The sequence below is a fragment of the Cygnus olor genome, chromosome 2 (assembly GCF_009769625.2).
Source record: "Cygnus olor isolate bCygOlo1 chromosome 2, bCygOlo1.pri.v2, whole genome shotgun sequence".
NCBI lineage: Eukaryota > Metazoa > Chordata > Aves > Anseriformes > Anatidae > Cygnus > Cygnus olor.
In genome coordinates this window covers 5,285,394-5,311,275 of record NC_049170.1, presented here as the reverse complement: position 1 = coordinate 5,311,275, position 25,882 = coordinate 5,285,394, and the positions used below count along the sequence as shown (strand labels likewise).

Sequence of the window (25,882 nt, the reverse complement as noted above, 5' to 3'; positions counted from 1 at the left end):
ACATCTTGTCAATCCAAAGCCCTGTGTACAATATAATGAGAGTAAAAAATGACTTGATTTTTACATTTCATTTATTTCATTCTTTTGAAGCCTGTAGGATCACATTTTCAAAGCTTTAGAGAAAAGCATGCATTCCAGGAGAGGAAATTATAATTTAAAGAGCAGAGCTATTGGTATTCATATACTCACTAGACCCTAGGAGCTGAGGCCTTAAAGGACAATCTGAAAGACCATAAAGTTTAACCTCTGCATTGTAAGCCCTATAATCCTTCACCACTTCTATATGACATTGCTGGCTCTCAGCCTGATGCTAGCTTGGGCTCAGTGTCCATGCAGCCTACAAAGCAGAGCTTGGGATGTTTCTTTCCAAGTGGACAATTGATGAGCAAAGAGCACGCAAGTTCTTCTGGATGTTTTGCTTAGGATTTTTGTGTGCAACCCTTTCTTTGAGTTTTAGACTTCTAGCAGACACAGCACAGTCCCTTCTGTTTCAGTTTGACCTACCTGCCACATGTAGAGGACATAGTGAGGCCTGCCTGATCTGAGGTAGGTGTACAGGACCAGGTAGCAATCGCCTCCGTAGAACTGCCCATATGTCTTGGGATTCACCGGTTGCATTTGTAGGTCTTCAATTCTCCACACCTAGTGTGAGAAATATGTTGGTGAGCAGCAGTGTGGTCAACGTGAAGACAGAACAGTCCCTTTGCCAAAAGACCACTGAAGTTCAGGTCTTCATCTGGAAAGACAACCCTTCCTCTCTCTCCTGGATGCCAGCTTGTTTTTCCCCAGCTTGATTAAAGCGCTTGCTGGCAAAGTCACATCTACCTAGTGACTGTCATAATATATGTGACACAGCTGAACAGTCAGTGGCCCTCAAGGAGGTGGAGGTGCAGCTTCTCAGACCCATGTCCCATCTCTCAACTAGTTCTGTCTTCCATGGGAGGCCACAGGAAAATGAGAGTGGCCTCTGCTTTGCACTGACACATGTAATACGGACTGAACTAGGGGACAGTGTGAGAAGGGAGCTGCCTGATTCAGCCTCGTGCCCTGTGCACGTGGCAGGAGAGGGTTCAACTTGGTGGCTACTTTGCTCTGGTGGACATGGGCTGGAGGAGAAATGCCCTAGAGGTAAGAGCTGCTTGGTTGGAGTTTGTAAGCAGATTGCTCTGGCCACAACCATGCTTCTTTGAGGATAGGTGGGCACAGCTCATACAGCTGCTGCGTGTGAAAAGGAAGAGAAGTTTGGAAACGCTTTGGTAGTTGCATCCTCTGTCAGCCAAAGGAGGTCTCTCACCTCAATGTCCCCAGAGGCATCATCCACCATTCTCTGCTCAGCTGCTACCTCTGGTCTGGCATGGAGCTGAGTCGTGTCAAACTTCACCTGCTCCACCTTGGCTGCATGCACCAGCAGAATAAAAGCAAGAACCCAGTGAATGCACAATAACATACAAACCCTATGTACCACCCTCGTGCACACACACAATCATTATGCATACAAGAAAAACTTGGTCTGCAGTAGGCAAATGTTGATTTTGGGATATACAAGAGCTCACATACTCCAGTGTTGATCAGTTACAGGCTGGCAACTGCCCATATAGCACTTTACTGGAAAGTTGTGATGATTGGCAGATAAAAATAAAAGTTCTCATGACCAAAAATTCGTAATTGTTTTCCAAATCTATACATATTTCCCTCATTTTTTGAATGCTACTTTCAGAACTAGAATGCCTACGGTTCTTCAGCTCATGATAAAGAGAGTATATATGGACAGCAGGGAGAGAGAACTTGCAAAAGAAGGGTATTTGTATCTCCAAAGATATTACTGATGGAGACATTCAGCATCTCTGTCATTTTTCTCTCTGTCAGGAAGATCTCTCTCTTCTGTGTTTACTCTTTGGGGTTAATGCCTTGCAATATTCACTTCAGCAGCATGATAAATGGGGGCACCATTTACACTGGTGTAAATACAGAATAATTCCATTGACGTCAGGAGGGGCTTGGCTGGATGCCAGTGTAAATGAAAGCAGAATGTTGTTCAACACTTCCTTACCAGGTTCATCATTAGCCCTCTCTAAAGAAAATTAAGAAGTTCTACAAGTGTGAATTTTCTGCACACATTTTTCAGATGAGGTTGATCTTCTGCCAGCATTCACATTTGGAATAAGTGGCAGTTTGGTTTATACAAAAAGCCTCAGCAGTTTTGAACATTGTTCAATTGCTGAATCATTTTTTCTACTGAGAAAGGTGGAAAATACAGGACATGAGAAGAATGTGCACTGGATTTTCAAAGGGCTGAGGACAGGGAACAGTTAATGTGAATGATGTTATCTCAGCGGTAGTTTATCACAGGTAGCGAAGTCAAATGCAGGGTAAGTCATGGCTCTGAAAACATACTCACCAGTTTTGCCAACGGTATAGACCTTGCCAAGCCCTAGTGTTTCATCTTTTTCTGTCCACTTCTGGAAGAGCTGTTTGAACATGACTGACTCTGCACCATCGTTGATCACTTCGATGTTGGTAGAAGGAGAGTAGCCTTTGGCCTGGATAAAACCCTAATGGGGTAGAAAAGGGGCATTAGTGGGAACACATCAAAGTTCTCATAGACACGAGAAGAAGTGGCCTAAACCAGCCCCAAAAGCAAACTTCCACCTGCAGCTGAACACAGCAGCATAACCAAGGGCAGGATTCACCCCAAGATGAAGACACTTGCATTCAGACTTATGCAGATGTCTACTGGGAACCAAATTTAGAGGACAGCCAGCTGGATCACATCCTAAACTTAATTTATGCATGGTATCTAAGTCTTGAAGAAAATCTAACTCAATGGGTCTAATGCACAGCCTCCTATCTCATTCAGCTCTGTAGAGAGCTTCTGGTCATAGAACCAGGAGTGGAGGGGGAGGGAAGAGTGATGGAATGTGCCCATGACCTGAGAGCCTAGTTCAATTCGCTTTTATGCCAAAAAGACCCTCTCTAAAACAGGGATCCTGTCCTCCCTTTAGCATGGTAGAGAGCATGCATGCCAAGATAGTGAAGGGATGGAGGAAGTTACATACCCCAGAGTGTGGCATGTATCCTGAAGGGATAAAACTCTCATAAATCTGTGGGTTTTTTTCTTTTTTTTTTCCCCTGAAAACATTATTTCTTTGAAATAGAGCAGCTATTGAGTTAAAAGAGTGCTTCAACAGAGGTGCTTGATACAATGTGATAAGGGTGAAGATGATCTGTGTTCTGCCACGATGTCAAAGTCATTGCTTGGTTTTTGAGCACTGCTCTCATGTTTATCACGGCAGACTCCAGGATGACCTGGAGGTACAATGCTGACAGCCATGGTTCAGGGAAGGAGCCTGAGTGTGGGCTTTCTGAGCATTCATCTTCTGCTGTAAATACCGCAGCCACATACTACCCCCAGGAAAAAGCAGAGCAGATGGTCTTCCCATCCCTCCCACCTGCCACGCTGAAAGAAAGAGATATCTGTTGTTCTACATTTGTAGCTCAGGGCCAGAATTTGCAGAGCTGATTGCCTATAAAAAGCATCTGGGTTAAGCTTTGGAAAGGAGCACAGAGGATTGTGAGATAAGTTTTAAGTCAAAGTTCATCCAAGCTTTTCTTCTCTGGGACAATAGGCGCAATTGGTATTGAAGTTGGGTATCTCCAGGTAGGATCTCACTGAAGGTGGGGCCATTGAGGTTCAGTATCTCCAAGTAAGATCTCATTGAAAATGAGGCCATTTATGGTCTTCACGGAAGTCAACAGAGGAATTAAAAGCTAAGTTCCCTTGTAGTCTTCATTTCCATCTGCAAGCTACCATGCAAAACTACCAAATGCCTTACACACTCAGGTTCCCATGAGGCTAATTTTGTCTGAATGGAAGTGGTGAGGCATGCTCTGCCAGAAAATGACTGCATGGCAGTCATCTGAAGGAGCAGCACAGGCACCTGTGTGCTCTGCTGGAGTGTTCTACCTTAACAGGAGCCATGGTTTTTCCACAGGTTGACCGATCTGAGTTACTAACAGTTAATAACAGATCTCTTTTTACCAAGTGGAAGAGCCCTGTGACAGCTTCTAATTCACATGGGCCCAACCCCATCAACACTCTGAAAAATACTTGTTGCCTGTAATGGACTTGGGATTGAGTCCCATAGCACCTAGTATCAGGTGTGTTTTTTCAGAGAGCCCAAGAAACTGAGTTCCCCACTGACTTGCTCAGAAGTATTACACTTGGTTGGGAACCCAAGACATGCCTTTCTTGTTCAGAGCAGTGATCCATGTTGCCTTGGACAGTGGCAGTAAGAGATGCTGTTCAGCAAAAACATGTGAGCCTTGTAACTATCCGCAATGTGATCCCTTCATTCTCCCTAATATTCACAATATAGGGTCATGGATGTTACAGAGGCTATAAGAGCCTACCCCCTTTAGTATCTGTTTATGGACCCATTGACCATGAATTGACCTAATCCTTTCTCAGCCCTGCTGATACTCTCTGCTTCCACCATCTCTTGAAGCAACAAATTCCACAAGTCTACCACTTACCATGTCACATAGTGACACATGTTCTCTTTTACATTTGCTTTTCTTTAACCAATTTCCTCTTAGTCTCAGTGACAGACCCTAGTGAGATTTGCTGAATAACAGTTTTACATTATGTCATTGCACCTCCCATAGAAGTTCAAGCTCTTTCTCTGTTATTACCCAGGCCAGCTCCTCAAGACCTATTCTTAATTATAATTAGTGGTCAGATCTAGATTAGCGCTTAGTTAACCTCCCACAACGTTGTTCGCACTACTCACCACAGCTCGAGTGAAGGCTGCTTTTTTCTCTTCCTGGTTGGAGGCTTTTCCTCTCCAGACATAAATCTTAAAGCCACCTTGGTCTAAAATGTAGCAGTCCTGAGGAGAAACCGAAAAATATATGTAAAAAGATCTCTTCAAGCAAAGATCCTCATTTGTAGCCTACCCAGGTTGGATTCTCGTTGAAGACTTAGATTAGATGTAGATTAGCTCATTTCCTTGCCTTCCAGAGTTTTAACGCTGGCTAACCATTAGTAGAGGCAACACAGGATGGATTTACTGGTTCAAAATTGGGCTAACAAGTACCATCAACCCTAGACCTTCATAACTATTATGTGTCCCCAGTATGAAGCTAAAAGTGTTGCATCAGGATCCTGAACCCCAGCAGGATGAGATGGCTGCCAGGCAGCCCGTCTCCTCTGCAGAGAGCTGGTGGTCCAAACTGACAACCCACTGTGAGACCAAAGGATTCTTGGTTTTCAGGCTGGGGGAACATCATTGAGACTAGTCACTTACTACAGCAGGAAATTATATCTAAATTCATGATTTTTTTGAACACAGTGCTAATTTGCTCTGAATGCTGCAGATGGAGAGTTATAGCAGAACATCAGATATTAAGAAGCCTTGTTTCTATCTGGAATTTATTCCTGGCCTCCAGCTTTGACTCTCCTTTTATAATGATTACCAAGGTAACACTGTCCTTGGCTGACAGGGTGGGTTTGCCATCTCTTGCTAGAACAGCTTCAACCCGCTGCCTGCCTCCGGCCACTGGAGCTGTAGGTAGAGGCTAAGCTGTCTTGTTTGGGGAGGACACAATCTGGAAGAATGGAAGGGCTGATAATTTCCAGAAAATTGAGGTATCCTATAGAAAGAGGTGCTCAGCTGAACATAAAGAGAACCACAACATCCTTTTATTGCTATAAGGGCTGCCTTTTACCTCGTGCTGGAGCAGGTCCTGTGTCAGAGGCCGGGTGGCTATCTCCTGTACCACCAGGTCATTGTCCTTCTCGTAGACACTGCAAGACAGAGTTAACATGCAAAGTCAGGCTGCACAGCACCTGCTGTGGCAAGGGATGGGGTTTGGAGGCCCAGCCCCAGACTTACTGGTAGAGCCGGACGTTTGATTTCTGCAGCTCGTCTGCTTTCGTGTCCGGGATGGCATCTCGGAGCTCCCCACGCCTCTCCCCCAGCACCATCTTCATGATTTTTAGGAGGTCAGGGGAGTCCTTCTCGTTGTCAATGATGCCGATCTGAGCACGGCCACCTCTTTCACTGTCCCTGATGCTACGAGCCAATGCGAGGCCCTGCACAAGGATCATCAGGGGATTAATCTTGATCCATACAACAAATTCAGCAAGCATTGTGTCAGACCTAGAGCACTGACTGAGTACTAATAGTCTAAGACAGATTACCACAGCTCTCCAAAGATGCTAGTGTCCTCCAGATTTTGCTATTTAAAAATGGGGATGTGTCCTTTATGCCTGTTTATTAACTTAATCTCAGAAAAGTACTGCTTAGTACATAACTATTGGTGGCTGGTCTCGCAGGGCGCAGATATGCAGTAGCCAGAGCAGGTATTGCTTATGTGTGACAGTACACAAGCAGGTCCAATAATCCTAAAATATTCTGGGAGAGAGACACATGCTGAGGACAATGAGGCTGAATGCTGCAGAGCTGTAGGGACCCTGGTTGCCCTGTGGTGATATTTTACATGTAAAGGTTTCAAGTATTTGAAAAACATGGATGTTTTCTGTGAAAAAAGTGTGAAATGCCAAACAAATTATTTCCATCTTCCATTGATTTTTTCCCCCCATGACTCCTACCACAACAGGTTTTAAAGGGAGACATCCCTGTTAGACCTAGGAAATGACCTGTTTGATTGCCAGGCCTGAGATGAACCATGGTCTGTTCTTCTATTCTTCCCTCTGTCTTGCTCCTTTTCCTCTCTCTCAGGAGTTTCTCTGTCTCACCCTCTGCTGGCTCTTATCTCAACCCATCGTGCCCTGGACAACTGCCTTCCCTGTGAGGTCTCCCCCAACCCCAGATCATCAGGTGCCATTATGTGAAGAGCAGTCCCACTTGCCTTTTACTGTGTATAATGACAACCATCAGCTTTGCTGATGACCTGTAGATAAATCTGGTTTATTACATCTCTATATCACAGTTCCTCTATCAGTAAAATAAGGATTAACGATCCCTTTGTAAAGTGCCTTTATAATTAGGGATCTGACCTATCAAAACCTGGTTTATGCATTCCTGCTTGTCTCATACTGACCAAGCTGGAATTCCCTGTGATGTAAAAATAAACTGAAATTCATTTACCCCTGGGTGAATTAAATCTACTGTTAAATCTTCTGCAGTTAAATCTACTGGTGCTACTGACTTTTTATTCTTATGTCACACAAACTACAGGGCACAGAGGGCTGGCGATGGACCTTCCCAGAGGGAGATGGATGCCTTTCTGGAACAGTGGATATCAGTGGATGAGGAAGTAGAAGATTTACCAGGATTTTCTCTGTTCAGCTCTGTGTTCCTGGTTTTAATCAGATTCTCACTGTGCAAACACTGAATCCTGTTTCCATCTTCACAAACACTGAGTTCTGTATGTGTCTCTCTCTTTTTTTTTTCCCAACCCGTGATCAAAAAATACCTCCAGTAAATCACGGTGCTTTTGCCTTTACTCACCCTGGATTTCTCAGCAATGTTGCAGTTGGGTCCATTCCACTGGATCAGCACTTTCCCGAGGTCCAGCAAGAACACATCACCCTTATTGAAGCTGTCCCAGGAAAGTGCTACCTGTTGTGAGGAAATGAAAAGGCTCGGCGAATGGAGTGGACAATGAGAGCCACAGGAGACAAGTCACAGGCATGGAGAAACTGCCCTGGGGACGTAACAACTGGTCTGCAACAACAGGATCATTTTTCTAGCACTGAGCCAAATGGCTTTTCTTAGGATTATACCAAACCCCAGTGAGGATGCTTGACCAGAAAAGAGCTATTGAGCAGGCAGACCTGATAGAATATGGGTGTAGGAGGGGAGGCAAGGAGAAATGATCCATAAGGAGAGGAGCTCCTGTGCTTACTTCCGTGGCTGTCACATGCTTCTTCCCCTTGACATGAAGAAGACGTTTGATGTTGTACATATTGGTCTCCACATGCTTAAATCCTGAAGCCACTCCTCCCTTCTTGTAGCTGTTGTGCAACAAGGAATAAAGAGTTAGGGTTGGTTAGAAAATAAAGTCCCCTCTATCCTCTGAGAACATCTCAAGCTTTTGTTGACAAGTAAAAAATCTAGAGCTAATATCTCAAAGTCCTAAAAATGGAATGTGAAATGGTGCTGTGTTGCTTCACTCTACTGTTCTTGGTCCCTGGTCAGACAACTCCTCACATTGTCCATCCACCCAGTGTGGGTGTTGCTGTCGTGCACCTTGGTGCGTGTAGATGAACGGGCAGGTCAGGAATGGCAATGGAGACATAACACAACCAAACTGAAAGTCCCATTAAGCATGGCAGTGGCATCTCAGAAATTTTCCATAAACAGTCAAATAAAAAATGAGCCATGTTTTGCAGACAATACATTTTTTGCTAAAATTTGTTTTTATTCAAAATAGGTGTTCTGTTTAAAGCAGCTTAGATAGAAAGTTGTTGCCATAAGCAGAACAAAATGCTATTGTAAAGGGATACAGGACACCGTCTTTCTCTCAGATTTAATCTACCAATTTTGCTGTCCTTCCATCCTTGAACACACACTTTGCAATAGCTGCTGTTAGCACTGTAATTGTCTCACTGCATGATGCCATCCCTCCATCCCTCTGCAGCTTTGCAAGGAGGACACAATCACATCATGAGAGCACATAGTCCCTCAAAGAAGTCCCAGAATATTTTAACAGTTTTTTGGATAAGTCTAACCACTTTCCACGTATCCTAGTCCATTCTAGAAATCTAACCCAATGTTCATGCTTCAGGCCTTAAAGTAACAGTTGAAGCTATCTAATTACCGTTTGTGGGAAAGAGAGGTGATTGTTGAGAGTTTTATAGTTTTGCTATGTGGAAAATAAGTATGTTTTATTATAGCTTGGAAAAGACTGGCAAATGTGGTCAGGCTTGAGTGATTCACAGTGCTTTAGACTTGTTTGGCACAGTTCTACGAATCCACAGAAGGATGCTCTGCTGATTAGTCTACCTGCCAAGGTGTGGAAAGAGCCTGTTTTAATTTCTCATTCTGACTCAGACTTCCTGCTTGACCTTATGTATGTGGTTTAGGCCAAGATGAAGTCTAACTCATACTGATTTCAGAGCCAGATAGGTTTCCAAATAGACTTCTATACCCAAATGCTTTTGAAGGTCTGAATTTTAGTCCTTCATTGCCCTTTACTCGTCTTTAAAATGAGGGTAAAAGCACTCTGTCTCAGAAAAGGCCTGAAGAAACTCATGAGAGGCTGTAGAGATGCACAATACTGAGATACTGAGAGCAAGACTGGGTAGAGTCTGAGGATGGGTTTTCATCTGGGTTTTCTTCAGCTGTTTAAAAGCGAGGAACTACTTCACTGGCCACTAACTGCCAGCGAAGGTCCTCCTGGAGGACGTCTTTCGGAGTCACCTTCCAAAGACCCCAGAGGGAGTCATGACCACAGGTTTGGACTCAACACCACAGGGTTAACGCAATACTATCTTTTAGATGGCTTAGTTCAGAGAGTCAATCTTTGCTTCCTCTGCAGGAAAATTACTCCCAGTGTGAGCCAAATCAACACTTCTCCTCAAGGTGTCTATTAGTTTAAAGTGCTGTGGATGGGCATATTAATCTAAAGTGTGTGGAGGAGAGGAAGACCTTACAGCGAACAAAAGGGAGGTTAAAAACCTTTTACAGAAAACATCTGGGAAAACAATCAGTAGATCAGAATGACATGGGTCCAGTCCCAACGCTTACAGTTAATTTTTTCAAAATGGGAAGTTTTTCCTCTGAATTTTGAACAACCCCAGTGCTCCATTTTTGAAATGTTGATGCCTCTGAGACAGAGGGAAGCAGAGAAAGCCCCAGGGACCATGATGTTGCTGCAAAGCCTTTTATGCTACTCACATAATGCCATTGCGAAAATAGCTTTGGAAGGTCTCAGACTCGTGTCCCTGCACCTCCCGGTGCTGCACAGGGTTTCCCCTGAGTGCAGTGTCCAGCTGGGTGACGTACATGGCCGCGGCACCTTGCTCATCCTGAGACGAATCCTTGCCAATCCAGTAATGCAAATCCACAGCCGTGCCACGAGAGGTTCTTTTGCTCTGGAAGAGGCGAGAAAGCTGAGTGAGGGCAAAGTCCAGATATCTGCAGCAAATAATGCTGCTGGGCAAGGGGAGACGGGATGGAACCCTACGATGTTCCACAGGAGCTCAGCCTGGAGCCAGCGACCTGATTCAGGAGAATACGGCTTACATACGTATTGCACTGAAGCATGTTTCTGTTGTATATGCTTTTATGACTCTTGCTATCAAAGAAAACTGAGCACCTGTGAAAGTCCAAAAATGTGTGTGTTCAACCTGTCCTAGTTTTGTAGAGTTTGATATTAAAACTTAAAGGACATTCTTCTCATAAATCACTTAAAAAAAGTAATATGCACTGCTATTTATTTGCCTGGAGATACTATCCTTTCTATCCCTTTCTCTTTCTCATATCGTGCTACATAGTAGCACCAACTGCCTGTGAATTCCTGCTGACTTGCAAAAGAGACATAACTCCAAAGGAAACTGAGCCTGTGTGTGCATGCTGTGATTCATCTTATTACAGAAAAATCCAATAGCCTAGAAAGAAAAGGCAAGCGATCTGAGAACAGGTGTGCTTACTGTTATGTGACTTGCGCCAGTTATTTTTCAGCACCTACTGTGTTAAATCCTATCATCCATGCCTGGGAAAGATAATAAAAGCTCATTTTATAAACTCGATTTGACACTAAGTTCTGTTTATTTGCTTTGTGCAGTGATACCGTGGTGTAAAACACTAGAAGAACTTGAATAAAATACAATTCAGTTCCTCTAGGCACAGCTGATTAATTTGTGGCAAAATCACTCAGTTTAATGCACTGCTATTGAAAACGATCAAAGTCCCGTTGTCCTGCAGACAATTTTTGTTTGGAGAGCATCCAGTCAAGATGCAGAACGCAAAGATGAATATTTTTACCCTCTTATCTGCAGGTGGGAAGGAGAGTCGTGGATTTTCTAAGGGCTTTTCTACCTGGGGAAGCTATTGCAACATAAGCTGAGCCTGTGAGCATCAAAATCTATAGTGATTATAGTCAGCCCCTTGCGAGGATGGTCTAAGCATGTCTTTGGGTGTCTGCTACCAAATCTATTCCCCAAAGCACTCAAAAGGTACCATAAAAGCATGTGCATGGTGAATTAGTGCAAACGAGTCATTGTGGATTATTATCCAGTCTGCTTTCCCAGCCTGATGTATAGTGAATATGAATTTTTTTAACGTGGAATAGTGGAGGCTTTTCTGTCCCTTGACTGATGGAGTTGTTTGCAGAAGGAACACTCAGACCCAGAAGTGGGAAATGCTTCTAGTTCCCACCATATGGATGTTGTTTGATGCAATGGGGCCTGGATTGCTCTTTGCATTTGAAGAGACTTGGAAGGAAGTCTGGGAGCTTAGTGCAGCACATTGTCCTCCCACAGAGGACACTTTGCACAACCCAACAGTAGGGTTAATTCTCAGAAGTTCCTTGTGCTTCTGGCTAGCTTGGGTACAACTGGTTGCAAGCAGGTCTGGGTCTAATTTGGGAGGTCTCCTAAGGGGGAGAGGGAGAAGGGCTGCAGAGCCTCTCTACTGTCCAGCATTAGCTGGAACCAAAGAAACAACGTTGAACCTGTTGCCTACCAAAGAGGCTAACATTTGCCTTACTTACGTGCAGAATTATGTAACAGTCCCCTTCAAAAAAAGTCCCATAAGCTTTTTCAGGTACAGGAACCATCTTCATATTCTGTAAGAAAATGAGTATTTGGGTCATTGATAGAACTTGCACAGGAGGCATGAGACACTAAGGTGACAATGAGGGTTTGGAAAAGGAAGAACCAGGGCTGTGCCTGTGGACTGGGAAAAGTCACTTCTAGGGGAAATTCCAAACATACTAGGGGGTAAGAAGGTGTAAATGAAAATGCTGCTTGCCTAGACTGACAAGTATTTTTTTTTTTTTTTAAACTCTCCTTTCCCTTTGCAATCCTGTAGGTCTAAGGCAAGAAGACCTAGAGGTCATGCTGAAGTCCTCCAGGGCTTGCATTTGTGGGGAACTTCCCAGGTGGTTGCACACATCTCATCCTACATTTAGTTCTGGGGCATGGCTTTTAATCAGTACCCATAAAACTCAAGGATAATTTTCAGAGCTTTGTTAGGATAACCACTTTGTTTGGGATTCAGAGCAACTGGCAGTGCTGAGAGAAGGTGGACACTGATGTGTCTTTCAACCCTCCAGACTCTTAATTGCATGTTCCATCTGGTACAAGTGCACAATTGACCAGCCGTGCCTGCCCAGCGTAGGTGGCTGGGTGTGCCACCCACCAGTACACACCGAGCTCCTGGGCTGGAACTGACTCTGTGGTTCCCTGGAATTAGAGACATGCATTTTTTTGGTGGCCTGACTTGTTTCCCAGCATACCAACCTGACCCTCGAGAACCGATACGTCTCTAATTACAGATCCTCTACCAAACAGCTTGGTACAGTGTTTTGGAGAGAAATGGAAAGGCAAAGACCCTGTGGTATTGAGAACTTGGCTGGGATTTGCAGAGGGCCACCAACACTTAGAGACGTGTTGGAGACCCTTCCCACTTCTCCCCTAGGCTGTCTATGCACCTCATTTTATGCCCCCTCTTGTTGCAGGGGAACATCCTCAGTGAAATGAACAAGAACAAAGCAAAACTGAACACAGCCTGGCTCCAAACTACAAGCAAAGACCACCCCAAGCAGAAGGTGACTTTGCAGGCTGCAATATCCCTGCAGTGTCCCACCAGTCAGAGTGGGAAAGCTAAGGATAAGATGGAAACAGACTCCATGGGATGCCTTCACTGCAAAAATATGTGCCTTCATCACAGCAGCTGCCACACTGCTGGTAAAGACTAAGGCTACTCATGCATAATCCTTCTTCTTGGTGAAACAAGTAATTCATTTCTAGTGTGCTAAAGCAGCCTTACAATTGTTCCCCAAACAGACTAAGAAAGACTCCACTGCTGGAGGAACACCATCAGTCCCACCAAATTCATATTTCCTTAGTCAGTATTATCCTTGTTTTACAGAGGAGGAACACCAAAACACCAAGCAACAACACATTCAAAGTGGCATAGGGAGAAGCTGTGTTTCCTGTTTCCCACTGCTGTATCTTATCTGTAAGACCCTCTTTTCCTACCCAGATTACTTCAAGAATATCTTCCTTGAAACACACACACAAGACATATGACATCACTGCCGTGTTGTCGTACCTCTATGCCCCATATCTGCAGTCCCAGCCTTCTCTCGATAGTTGGAAGATTTGTGTCACCGTCTGCCATCCTGCACTCTGAGCTAGAAGGGAAAAGAAGAAAAAACAAAATAATTACAGTATTGGATACAACAGTAAGTACGTTAGTCAGATGGCTTTCTCTTACAGTCTGTGGAGGTTTAGTGGAGATAATCCCAGCTTGAAGTATCTCTGTCCCTCACCCTCTGCTGCCTATGAAGAGAGCACAGCCCAGCACAGATATAATTATCAACAATTAGGGGGAACGAAGTCCCATTCCCAGTGTATACATGCTCATGGCACGAGAACACTGCCCATCGAAGCCTGGATAGGATACCATTGATTGGTATGGGATTACTTTTCCCCTATTTGCATAGATGGAAAGGATTCAACAAGGTGTTGAACCTGACATCAGTACTGCTGTGCTCACACTGGCACAAGGGGTGTGAGAGACAATGGTGAACCTCCAGGAGACCCATGCCCTCCTGGAGCAGCCACGTCAGGAGGAGATTCAGGTCTAAATTAAACTACCTGCAAGGTATCTCAAGGTAGGGCACCAGGCTTTCATCTCCATTAGGGTCAAGGGAGCCAGTGCAGCCAGCAGAGCACAGGGAGTGATTCAGCTGATGACCCAAACATCTACGTTATGCGTAGCCAGGTAGCTCCCTAGGCTCTGTTGCCTGCAGGGCAAAGTTGTGAGTTTCAGCTACCCACACAAAGGTATCTGGGGACATTTGAGATGGTTTGGGTATCTCCAGATGCCATTCTGAAGGGTGAAGGTCTCCCATCCATCATCTATTCTATCTGCCAGCTGTGAAAAGAAAAAAGGACTCCCCTTAGCTATGTTCCCTGCTCCTTCTGCCTGGATGGCCGATGTTTTGCTCAAGAAGCAAGTTCTGAACCCAAGCGTTTACAGGGCAGCCTCCTGAAGCAGATCACAAGCAGTGTACATGAAAGCACCGGGTTATGTCCTAGCAGTGCTGGCTGGCCTGTGGGGCACAGCAGGTGCCTCCAGATCGATTTATCTCAGCTGCAGTGACCACAGGACAGGCTGTGATTGTGGAGGGGCAGCACCCACATCAGCCGATCCCATGTGAGTCAGTCCTGCTCACAAACCAAGGCCCAGCTTCGAGAGAAAGCACGGCTCACTGATTTCTGCGTTTTGCATTCATTTGCTTTACAAGTGCCCTCCCCTGATTTGCATTTGCTCTTGACAGACTGAACTATTATACTGTGTTAAAAGAAACAACAACTTGATTGACTGCATTTTCTTTTCTGCTTCTGGGTGACATGGCGGCGCTGACTGTAGGCCGCAGCCTCCCCTGGGCTCCTCTGTTCTGCTGCAGGAAACTGCCTACAAGAAGGAACGGTGACATTTCTGTATGAACCTGGCACAATACCTGAGCCACAATAAGGTGAAAAATAAAAGAAGCCACCACACAAAGCCACGAAAGAAGCTTCTTCCGAGGAACAAAAGAACAAAGATGGATGAGCTCATACCGGAAGGCGTGTTTATTGCCTGCGTTACAAAAGCACGGGGAGATATGCTGCACTTGTCATCAGTAAGTCATTAGAAGCCATGATCCTCCTCCTGAAGAGTTTTCACTTCATTAAGAGGACAAAAATTGCCGTTTGAAGGTTGGTCCATCCAGATTTACCACAGCCCAGAGCTGCCAGAGCCTGGCTCCGTGCCCAGGCAGTGGAGGGAAGCAGCTACCTCCCAGAGAGGTGTGAGCACAGCCCCAGCACCTCTCTGCTAACCGAGCAGGAGTCAGCAATGCTCACTCCTTGGACATGGATGTATCTGAAGGATTGTAGAAGATTGAGTCCACGTGGCCTCATGCATCTACCAGGAGTGCATTCAGCAGCCCTCAGCTCCCTTTCAGCTCCTTCCAAATAGCTTCCAGGCAAGAGGACAAACAGCAAGAAGAAAAAAGACATTTTTCATCTGGATTCCCAGAAAGGTAATTGAGACCCACATATAGTGAAAGCCAGATCCAGGAAGATATTTCAGTGTCTAAGTTGGAGCTAGACACTTTTGGGAACTCAGTCCTGACTCACCTACTGTGGAGTCTGTGGCTGCCAGCAGCTAAGGCCAGAAGCAAGGTCCCAGATCAGCTCTTTAACCAAAAGACCATCCTTTCATTTCAGATAGCATTCAAAAAGCCCCTATCGAAGAAAAAAACCAGTGAAGCCGCCTTTCTCTAGCTATCTTTTCCATTTGTTTGTGTGTTTTTCTGTCCAGTCTAGCACCAAAACAATTGAAAGTAAAGCCAGTATGGAGGTTTGTTATGTCAGGGAGCATTCGGGGGCTGAAATCTTTTAGTAAATCTGATGTTGCTCCCTGTGGAAGGCAGCAGGCGTCCTGCTCGCCTCCTAACAACAGGAAAACAGCAGCTGGCCGGCTGTGAAACACAGCTGGCGCCCTGCTTCTCCCAGCATCCTGTCCTCTCCCATCCAAAAAGTTAAACCAAAGGATCCTGAGAATCCTCTGAGCACAGACAACTGCGTTGGACAAAACCCTCCAGAAGCCAGCAATGTTTTACTGAAGTCCGTCTTTGATTCAAAATGGGGATCTTCCATCTCCTCTGCTCCTGGGGCTCCTTTTTCGGGCACCTGCACCTTAGCTCTGGTCCCATTTTTCTGGGAAATGCTGTCCCTCCCCTCCTCCTGAGTCATTTAATGGTTGAAGTGTGAAGCAGACAAGGTCAGCTGTTTCTTTGGACTTTCCAGCTTCTTCCGGCTGGTGGCCAAGTTAGAAATAATAGGAATATGACTTCTATAATCAGACAGCTCATCTCAATAAAGATTTAATGTGGGTTTTTAATCAGACGGTCCCATAATTCAGCTCCTGCCCAGACACAAAATCCAGTATTAATGGAGTGAAAACTTCTCATCTGTGCTGAAAGCAGGAAGGGCAGAAACTTTTCTAATTTAAAAAAGAAAAAAGAAACTTTACAAGGCTTGGGCTCACCGCGGGTTTTGAACAGCGATGTCCAGGTCAGTTCCTCTCTCAGTCAAAATGGTTCTGCCCAGCACTAGGTGAAATGTGAAGCGAACTGCCTCCGGGGCAGGAATTCACCTAAAAAAAAGCTTGTTATGGAGGCTATTTGCTTCCTCCTGCACAGACACAGCTTTACCTGTGAAGGGGAAAGAGAGGCAATAAAGCAGCTGTAGCTCTGTGATGCGGGTGTGATGTGGATTAGTAGCATGCAGCTATCCAATTTCCACCTCCAGGGCCAGCTACCCTATTTTCACCATTTCCACAGATTCTTGCAGCCTCAGAAAAAGGAGGCAAGCTCACACTGTAGGTGCAGGCTGAGAGGAAGGATCAGAGGTCACTGCACAGCAAAGACAAACGTTGGCTCAGGGCTGCTCTGCTGGGTCATCGCTGCTTGGCTAAGATGTTATAAATGAAACTGGAAAGAGCAAATATTTTTGCTGGGCGAGGGTAGGGGACCTGGAAACCAAGTGGAGGTGGCATGTTAAGTTACAAAGCTGACAGGCAAGGGTAGATGGGTCTCCTTCACACTTGCTCTTCTTCACATCCTGCCAAAATCAGAGCAATGCTCCTGCTTGGTGACTGATCCCCATCCCCTCTATAACCAGTGGGGAAGAGCTTTGCCTTCAAGAAGGACTAGATGACTAATTAAGTGTCAAGGTCATTCCCAAGATTGGTTAATATATAACATTTGGGGTGGAAGTGCCAACAATCACTGCTTGGTTTTGGGCAACCTGGTACGTGTTGAGAAAGCAGACTTAGGAGGAGGACATTTCTTCAGGCAGACTGGAGCTGTTTGGGTGGGGAGGGAGAACAGGGGCTCAGAAGGGGGGACAGGAGGTGATTTCAAGCTCCCAGAGTACATTCTGAATTAATCCTGATTTGGCTTCTCTGGATTTTGGCGGTGCGCTTACTCGGCTGCAGTCACAGCAATAAAAAAATCCCAGTGAGATGACTAATACTCTGTACAGCTTTGGGAAAATAGGAAGCAGCTGTGGCTCCAGGCTGAAAGGCCTAATTATTGGGAATACTTGGACTGGCATTAGATGAGGTAAAGCAGGGCTGTCCAATTGCTTACGTTGTTTCCACTATAGCTGGGTGTCTGGGCCGAAGGAGGTGCCGATTTTTGTTTGCACAGGGGGCAGCAGTTTACTCCTGTTTTGCCCCGAGGAATGAAATTCAGTGCTGAGCTACCTATTTTCCTGTTGCAGGAGGAGAAAAAGTGGTTTTCCATCTGACATGGAAATGACCAGTGGGAGGCTCGGCCATGGGGCTTGTCTTCCCTTTGATGCCGTCACATGGGCACTCGTGTAATATCCTCCTCCAATTTTTCAGCAGGAAGGCAAAATTCACATAAGTGAGAGTGCCCACAAGGTATAATATCCACAGGTATATGGGTGTGCTGGTGACAGCTCCGATCCTCTCGCACAGACACAGGAGGGCTGCAGTCAGAGAGGCTGAATCTCATCACCCATGCTGGATGTGCAGGGACGTGGTGATGAGGCAGAGGATGGGATATGTGCTTTGGAGGGTGGCAAAAGAAAAGAGCACATCTCAGAGCACCCTCCTTCTCTAGACCCCTCGAGGTCCAGGTTCAGGAGCTCGGTGTGGCCAGCGTGCCAAGGAGAGGGCTCTGCACAGACGCTGACCACGGAGAGCACTTCAGCCCTCTTGGAAAGAGCTGTTGCCTGGCAGCTAAAATTACGTAAAAGAAGCCTTGAAATAAGATGCTATTTCTGATCATGGTGGGCAATTAAACATTGGAACAGCTTATTAGGGAAGCTGGCAGGCTTGGCTTTACTTAATGTCTTTGAAATGAGACAGCTAAATGGCCAGGGTGTGCTCTCTGGGCTCAGATCCTCACAACCTGGGAGCAGAAGGCCCCCACAGGTGCTGCCCCTCCTGTCAGCTGGGCAACGAGGTGATAGCATGGATCAGTCCTCATGCCTCAGGGCTTCACCCGGCCACCTCCTTGGGTCCAAAAAGATGCCCTGTCCTTGCTAGCAAATCATCTGGGTGGCTTACAAAAGGGGTTGGATGGCTTTGTCAGTCTGAAGTAAGATGGATCTGAATTTGAGATGGTGTGTTGGGCACAATGAGCTAGGATTAAGAAGAAACTTCTTGATCACCTTCTCAGGGTCACTGGCTCTAGAGCTAAGAAGGAACCTTCCCTGAGTTCAGTGGGCATGTTTCCACCTTCTTCCATCTTCTATTCTTTGCTCACAGGGCAAGGGCTAGGATGCTGAGGACTGAGATGCTAAAGTCTGTTCAGAGTTAATGTGAGGGAAAACTTAAGGGCCTGGGATGAAGAGGAGAAAACTGAGATGATTTTATGCTTGTGATAGTCCCTCAAACTGGAAGTGCTCTATACCCCAGGAGAGGTTTATATTCCCTTTATATTCTCTGTAAAAGATGCACAAACATGGATCCACCCAACCAAGTCACTTCTCAGGGTCTGAATGAGCAAAAAGCAGTTTTCTCTGGCTGACAAAAGATGACCACTCTCCCCCAGGACCCAGCTACTGTCTCTCTTGAACCCTGGAAATTTACCTGATCTCCAACCACTGTCCCAGGGCATTACCAAGATGCAGACCTTTGGCTCAGCATCTCTCTCTGTAACCCATGCTTTCACCTCCTGTCCATTTCTGACATTTCTGCCTTACTTTGTAGCTTACACAGTCTTTCCCAGAAACCCACTGATGCTGTGAACCTTCACCTTTCAGCCCCTCATAAGTCACAGGCAGATGGACTTTGCACTAATTCTCCAAACTTATGATTGCTTAAAAGGAAGGAGCAGAAGTAATGCTTTACTGGGAAATAACCACCTTCCCAGCTGCTGCAGCCCTCCATCTGTACCTCATCTGCCTCTTCAGATTCCTTGGAGGACATCTCACTTAGGAGGGCCAGCAAACCACAGTTTATCTGCTCTGACTTTGACTAGTCTCTGCAGCTGCCTCATTTCCACCTGCCATAAATTCTAGCTTAACACATTGCTCCATCCAGAAAGCCTTGCTCATCTCTCCACACCTCCCTTTATGACCTCCTTTGTTCTCCCTATTCATCTGACTGCTGGTAGCTTTCCAGCAGCCTGATCTTCAAGCAGATGGTCTTAGGAAACTGATTTGTAGGAGCAGATTTTCCCAAACTGCTGCTATTTCAGAATCCTCCTGCTAAAATGTTAATGTCTATTTTCCCTGGGAAGGGTAGAGATGCGCTGTCTCCGCAAACTTCTCTGCAACATAACAGCAACGTACTGGCAACTCAGTAGAAATCTTTACACCAGCCACAGCCCCCGGGTCACACAGATGGAGTTTCCACACTCATCATACTGAGCGGAGAGACAGATGCTCAGCAGAGACTGACACAAAAAAGGAGAGCAAATTGGCTAAACATAGAGGCTGGCCGTGCTTGCCTTGGTGTCCTACTCCTGCTGCTCTTGACCGAGTGCTGTCCCATGAAGTCCTTCTCCAGGCTGTCTGTGGAAGCAGCAGGCTCACCAGCAGCTCTCCGGGGAGAGGGCAGCTCTGTTAGACCCAAAGCTTTCTGAAGCAGCAGCAGAGTCTGTGCTGCAGCCACTGCCCCCTGAGATCAGTCCCAGCGACCTGCACCGAACTCGTTCAGTGCAAACCCACCTCTCCCTGAGGATCTGGCTGTGAGAAGGAGCAGTGGCACAAGCACAAGTAGCTTCTGGAAGCTGTACGCAAGTGCTTTGCAGCAGTGCTGCCCCTGGTGCGGTGCCAGCTGCATTATTTTCAAATAATAAAATGCAGCTGGACCCACGCCTGCTCCAGAGGTATCCGTTCCACCCCTGGCTCCTTGTCGTGAGGTTATTGAGTCGGTAACAGTACAGAGCCGTCCCCAGGGAAAGGCAAGCAAGAAGCCTGCCAATTCATTACGAACAACTCTCTCCTTTCTTTCAGCTCTTCCTGCCCTGGTAAAAGGGAGCGATCACTGGCTCGGGACCAGCCCTGTGTCCAAAGGCAGGGCTCCATGCCACAGCGAGGGCAAAGAGATGCACGCAGAAGGAAAACAAAGCTGAGGCCATTTTAATTCCTCTTCCTGGTTCCCAGAGAAGCGGTTCGGTTAGCAGCATTGTCAGAAATGTCTTGCTCCTCACTGCCTCCAGGAAAAAAAAAGGTATGATCGTCTCCCACATCAGCATTTTAACAGAGCGTTGTTAAACCTAATGACCGCAGGTAAGTAAAACACGAGCTGAGACATCAGGGAGGAGGATGTGTGTTTGGTCATGTGTACAAGAGCTTCTTGAGCCCCAGGGAGCACCGGAGCACAGATGCATGCAGGAACTGTAAGGTGCATGCAGCTGCCTGTAAGGACAGCTGAGAAGAGACCCCCAAAAGAAGGCATTTTCCCAGCTGACACTGAATAAAGGCCACTGTGTAGGGTTAAAAGAGCCTGGAGAAAGGCCAGGAAAGGATGAGATTTGTCTGTACCCACTTGGATATCTCAGTTTTAGGTGCTCAAGTCTGAGGACTCTCCCTGGGTGGTTCCCCTCATCCTGATGTTGGGTCTAGGGCAGGTCTGGTGAACCTTGGTCAGGAGAGACTCAACTTAAAAGGGAAGCCCCCGGGTCGAGAGCCCAGTGTCCCATGCTGTCCCTCACCTCTTGCAGAGCGTGGGAGCTCAGCCCCATCCTCTGTGCCCAAAGACCCTGCCTCATTTCCCAGGTCTGAAGGCCCTGACCCAGGTATGTCAGCAAGAACTGAGCCTAACACCACAAACAAACCCCAGTGAAACCCAACCAAGCCCACCTATGCCATCCTCTTCAAAAGCCAAGTCCAGGAGTTAAAGTTTTTGCCTACTGCATGCAACAATTTTTTTTTATCTATTGTGAGAGTGCCCATGCACATGTGTGCACACATATGTGCATACAAGTTAAGAGTGAGTTTCCCTGGAGCAGCATTTAAGTAGTGCAGTCGAATAAGCCCTTGCTATCAGGACTTTTATTTGCTGGTGATGGAGCAGGGCTGCTGGCCTGGAGAACCCAACCCACCCTTCCCTGACTAGGACAGGGTGCTGAGCCAAGGTGCGAGTTCCCTTATACAAGCTTTAATGACTTTGAAACAGAGCCAGACCTTCACGGGCTCTTCTCTCAAGGGAACCCCAGCAGCACCCACACTGGCATTATCCTGTAAGCTTCTCTGAAACTGGAGGGGAGTTCAGAGTGTGTCTGGCACTCGTCTGGCATGACAAGGGAAATCCAGCCCACACAGGTCCTCAGCACGCAAGCGCAAGGAGACTCTGCAGCCCCATCTTGCTAGAAATGAAGGCCAGCTTTGAGAGAGCAGCACGGCAACTGCATAAAGCCGAATGAATAAAACATCCCTGCAAATGCTGCAAAGAGCTTTAGAAAGAGTCATTCATCCGGGACCTGGTTTTGCAACCAGAGCTGCCAATGGGAGGTTTGTCTGAGTGCTGAGAGGGAAATCAGGCCTCTGAAAGATGGGATGGGTGGGATTTGCTCAGGCCCAGAGAGCTACTTCCTAGGCAGCAGCAAAGGACAGTAATTCGGGCTCTGGCAGCCTCCCAAAGAGAAGGTGGGTATCTCGACAGCCTCAATCACCCAAAAGAGAACACGACTTCTAGTGTCGCCCGTTTCCTATTCTGTTCGGCTGTTTTTCTAAGAGCAGTTTTAAATAAAGGGCTACCCAGAAACATATTCTTTCATTCCAGGGCATGGCAAAAGGACATTTTTAGGTAGGAGAGGCTGGCTGCTCTGAATAGCCCATTCCACAGGAAATGCCCAGGATGGAGCAAAACCATGCAATTTCGCATCCCCCGTGCCTCATGCCTTTGACGTGGATGTAAAGTAAGGACAAGTTTTAGTCTGCCCAGCGCTGCCTCAGATAAGCATGAGTAGGCTCAGATAAAAGGTAATGAATGGTAGGATTTCTGTTTCAAGCGAAGGTCCTTGGAAATCAAGGCAACTGGAGCAGATGCACAGTACCCTGTACTAAAAATCATTACATATAAGAGGACTCTTCGGACTGAAGGATGCCAAAGACTTAGGGACAACATTCACCCTTTTCTGCATTCCTTTTGCACCCAAAACCATCAATGGAAATGAATAATCACCCAGGAGAAACCATTTCCAGGGTTGTTTTATGTGGAAAGGGAAAGGATAGAAGAGAGGTGTTAAAGGGCCTTAGGAGCATGTATAAGGTGTGTTTGTCTGAGGGGTCAAGAGAAGCTGAAGAATATGTGGTAATAAAAGAGAGAGAGAGCTGAGATATTTTGGGTGTGGGATGTCTACAAGAAAGCCCTTCCTTGCACAGGTGGACACGTCACACATAGCAGAGCAGCTTTTAGGGCAGACACAGAAAGCCCAACCCGTGGATTTGTGCTGGTCACTGAGCAAGAGTCAGGAGGCTGCAAGGAGCCCGTTCCTTGAGAGTAACGAGGGCCCTTGACGAGGGCTAATTGTGATACATTTCTTCTCCAGGGGTGGGGCAGGTAGCACAAAGGCCTTCACCGTGTCCCACGCTCCTCTTCATCGCACAGGGCATTTCAGAGCTTGGCATCAAAGCAGGCTGTGTTATATTTAGCTTTATCAAAACTTTCTGGTCCAACAGGCTGTGCCCAGCACAGACCCAGCCTGAAGTCACAGAGCTCATGGTGCATCTCCCTCACGTGCCACGGATCCCATACCTCCCTGGGGGCTCCAGGGCAGAAAAGGTAACAAACACCAAGCTTCAAGTCTAGAAAAACACGTGCAGGTCAGTGGGAAAGACCAAGAGAGACCGTGAGCATCTTTAGCATCCTTGGCCAGTCAAGAGCAGAGATTCATTGTCTCAACCTAACCAGGACCCCCAGGACACAGGGGAAGGAAGGAGACCAGGGTGACACTGCTTGTGGCCATGGTAGGAAACCTTTGCTCCCAGCTGGGAGACCTCGACAACTGTTGCCACAAAGTCCTGCCTAGGAAATCATGGCACAAGACCTACACTGCCGCCGGTGGGAAGGGAGCTGGAGGAGGAGAAGGACTGGCCTACCTGCCAGGAGGAATGCGAGGAAACAGGCAGGGAATGGTAAAGCCCCACCGACACAGAAGGCTGATGCCCTCTGATTGTCTAATCTCCACTTTGCAAGCTTTAATCTACCCATTTAGCCGTGGCGTGTAAAGAGCACCTGGATGATTCACCAACTAAGTGCTACCCTGGTGGGGCCAGTTTGCCTCAGCTGTTGTAATATTTGTTTACACCTGTGCTAGGACAGCCTTGAACAAACACAAACCTCCCACGGATGCTAATTCATATCGGTTCTCCTTTCTGTTAAATATTTATGCTCTTAATAGACACGCCTAAGAAAAATACTGGCAAGTAAGCCTGCAGCTCAACTCCATTACTACTCAGTTTTATCTCAGTGCAATCTGCATCTCAAATGAACAAGAAGAGAAAACAATCTGTACTGGCAGAGCAAACAGCCCGGCGTTCAGCCATTAGCAGATTTATCCATTAGACTACAGCAAGACCCATGGGTCAGGACTTCCAGCAAGTTTTTTTTTGCTGCTCAGACCTGTAACCACATCACACAGGCTTCGGGCAAGTCCCCATGACAGCAAGAAGTGAAACAAACCAGGTTAAAGCCAAATGCTGTTAATTGCTTTTTGGGTGAAATCACAGCCTTTCTGTGCAGGGAGCTCAACGAGAAGCATGTGTCCTCCAAACCACGGCCGATACTCGCTGCCTACCCAGTCGCAGCAGCAGCACCAGGCACGGTGCAAATCTGGGGGGCTCATTGCTTTTAATAGAGACCCAGGCTTCCACCAGGAGAGCTTTTTTTATTTTATGAAATACTTTTTCCTTTTTTATTTCTTACTCTCCCACCCAACAAGAGTGGTCACGAAACCCTTCTGGCCTTCCCACTAAAAGCAGGAGGGATGCAGAAAAGCCGCTTACCTTGCAATGCGCACGGTGGTGTCCTCGCAGGTCTCCCTTCTCCGCACACCCAGCACTTTCTCTCCTCTTTGGTGAGCTAGTTTCAAGGCACTTTTTGTTTGCTGTTCTGCTACCTTGTCAGCTAGGGAACGGCAGTGCTCGGTAATTCAATCCTCTACTTAGCTGCAGACACTCCTACTGGCGGATCACACCCATTCCCCCGTGCACTGAGGGACAAAGACAGAGCCAGTATGAGAGAGTTTCAACCAACTCGCTGTTTGCATTAAATATCCACCAGCGCTGCACTCATCCAGCGCTAATGATTAAGGGCTGCTTTAATTAGAAACCTGTTTTGTCCAGATTTAAAGGGCAGGAGTTGGTTTTCCTCCTCTTTTCCCTGGCTGAGCTGCGCAAAGCCAGGCGCGGTGCTGCTCAGTGCCACATCAACGCTTGGGCCCCGGTGTCCCAGCTCCTGTTCCTGGCTCTGACTGTCCCAGATTTCAGCAGCCAGCTGCCAAAATAGTCTGAGGGAGAGGTGCTGTGGGCAGAAAACCTGCACGATCTCCCATGGTGCATGTGCAGCCCTGGGGGTGAGGTTTGCCGTCAGGATTAAAGGCTGAAACGGGCGTGTGACGGAGCACCGGAGCGTGCAGCCAGGCTGCCCTCCCAGGAGAAAATAATGATAAACCAGAAAATCCCTGCGAAGCTGGCGCTGTTTGCTGCGTCCACCTCCTGCAGCAGAAAGCTCTTCCCTTTGAGGGGAAAGCCTGTAGCTGGTGGTTCAGACGTGGCGTGAGATAACTCAGATAGATGGGCTGTGTGCCTACCTCCCTGACAGAAGCGATATATCAGAAATGGGGTGGGTTTCACCCTTGTGATGCACTTGGGAACACACATGTGGACACGTGTTTTGATATGGTGGATCATCGTTAAGAAAAAAGCAACTGCAAGAGGGTGGCGGTAATATGAAGTTAGCCCTTCTGAAAGGGCCATCTCCTTTCTGTCCCAACCGCTCCTGCCTGGCGTCTGCATGGTGCTGCTCGTGGCTGGTGGTGGGAACCCTGGAGAGGGGTTGAGGCAACATTCCTTAGCTTGTTGTCACCAGGTGGCTTTGCCTTTGGGGGACAGGACACCTTGGGTGTCCACAGAGTTAGGACTACCCAGCACCGAGAGGACACTTGCCCTGCATGTACACCTCTGCTTTTCAACTGACTTGCTGCATGCTTTTGGGCAGGTTGCTCAGACCTAGACCTTCAGAGAAATTCAGAGGCCAGGCTTCCACTGATGCCCATGGGAAATGAGCCTCAGAACATCAATCCCATCCATCTCCTGTGCTCCCCTATGAAACGAGAATACCAGCCCTGCTCCACCTTTTGCAGCAGAGGGAAAAGGTCACCAGGCATTCAGTATAAGAAAGAAGATCAAATGTGCAGCAGAGAGATACCAGAGAGGACCATGCCCAGGATGGTGTAGAGTTGGGTTTGAAATATCTCCAAGGATGGAGCCCCTTTGGACTAGGAACTAATCAAGAAGCTTCTTTTGCCATTAATTTCTTAGAATAACCCACATAAACTTAAAATGGGTATGCTGGATTAAACAAACACAGTTTCCACAGATATTGTCTACTGACCCACCTCAGAGCTGAGGAACCTCTAATAGGAAGAGTGCCCAAAGTATTCGTGACGTTGGGTACAGACCAGCGGGCCACTAATCACGATGGCT

The 25,882-nt window shown here is 46.8% G+C and overlaps 1 protein-coding gene across 4 annotated transcripts in view; it reads right to left on the bottom strand.

The window, feature by feature from the left end:
• The window catches only part of VILL (villin like), a 41,683-nt gene that overhangs the window by 9,143 nt on the left and 6,658 nt on the right, over positions 1 to 25,882 (bottom strand). Inside the window, exons 1-12 of one of the 4 annotated variants that reach the window (XM_040547659.1) lie at positions 24,182 to 25,346; positions 13,248 to 13,329; positions 11,683 to 11,757; positions 9,867 to 10,063; positions 7,873 to 7,981; positions 7,476 to 7,586; positions 5,895 to 6,094; positions 5,728 to 5,806; positions 4,791 to 4,889; positions 2,399 to 2,552; positions 1,295 to 1,395; positions 505 to 642 (exon numbers count right to left, since the gene is read on the bottom strand). In XM_040547659.1, the coding sequence (XP_040403593.1) occupies positions 505 to 642; positions 1,295 to 1,395; positions 2,399 to 2,552; positions 4,791 to 4,889; positions 5,728 to 5,806; positions 5,895 to 6,094; positions 7,476 to 7,586; positions 7,873 to 7,981; positions 9,867 to 10,063; positions 11,683 to 11,757; positions 13,248 to 13,316 (1,332 nt within the window). In that variant the 5' untranslated portion in view covers positions 13,317 to 13,329; positions 24,182 to 25,346. Of the gene's footprint in view, positions 1 to 504; positions 643 to 1,294; positions 1,396 to 2,398; positions 2,553 to 4,790; positions 4,890 to 5,727; positions 5,807 to 5,894; positions 6,095 to 7,475; positions 7,587 to 7,872; positions 7,982 to 9,866; positions 10,064 to 11,682; positions 11,758 to 13,247; positions 13,330 to 15,325; positions 15,550 to 16,238; positions 16,387 to 24,181; positions 25,347 to 25,882 lie in introns of those variants that run through there. The other 3 variants (XM_040547662.1, XM_040547661.1, XM_040547660.1) reach the window with 3 other exon arrangements.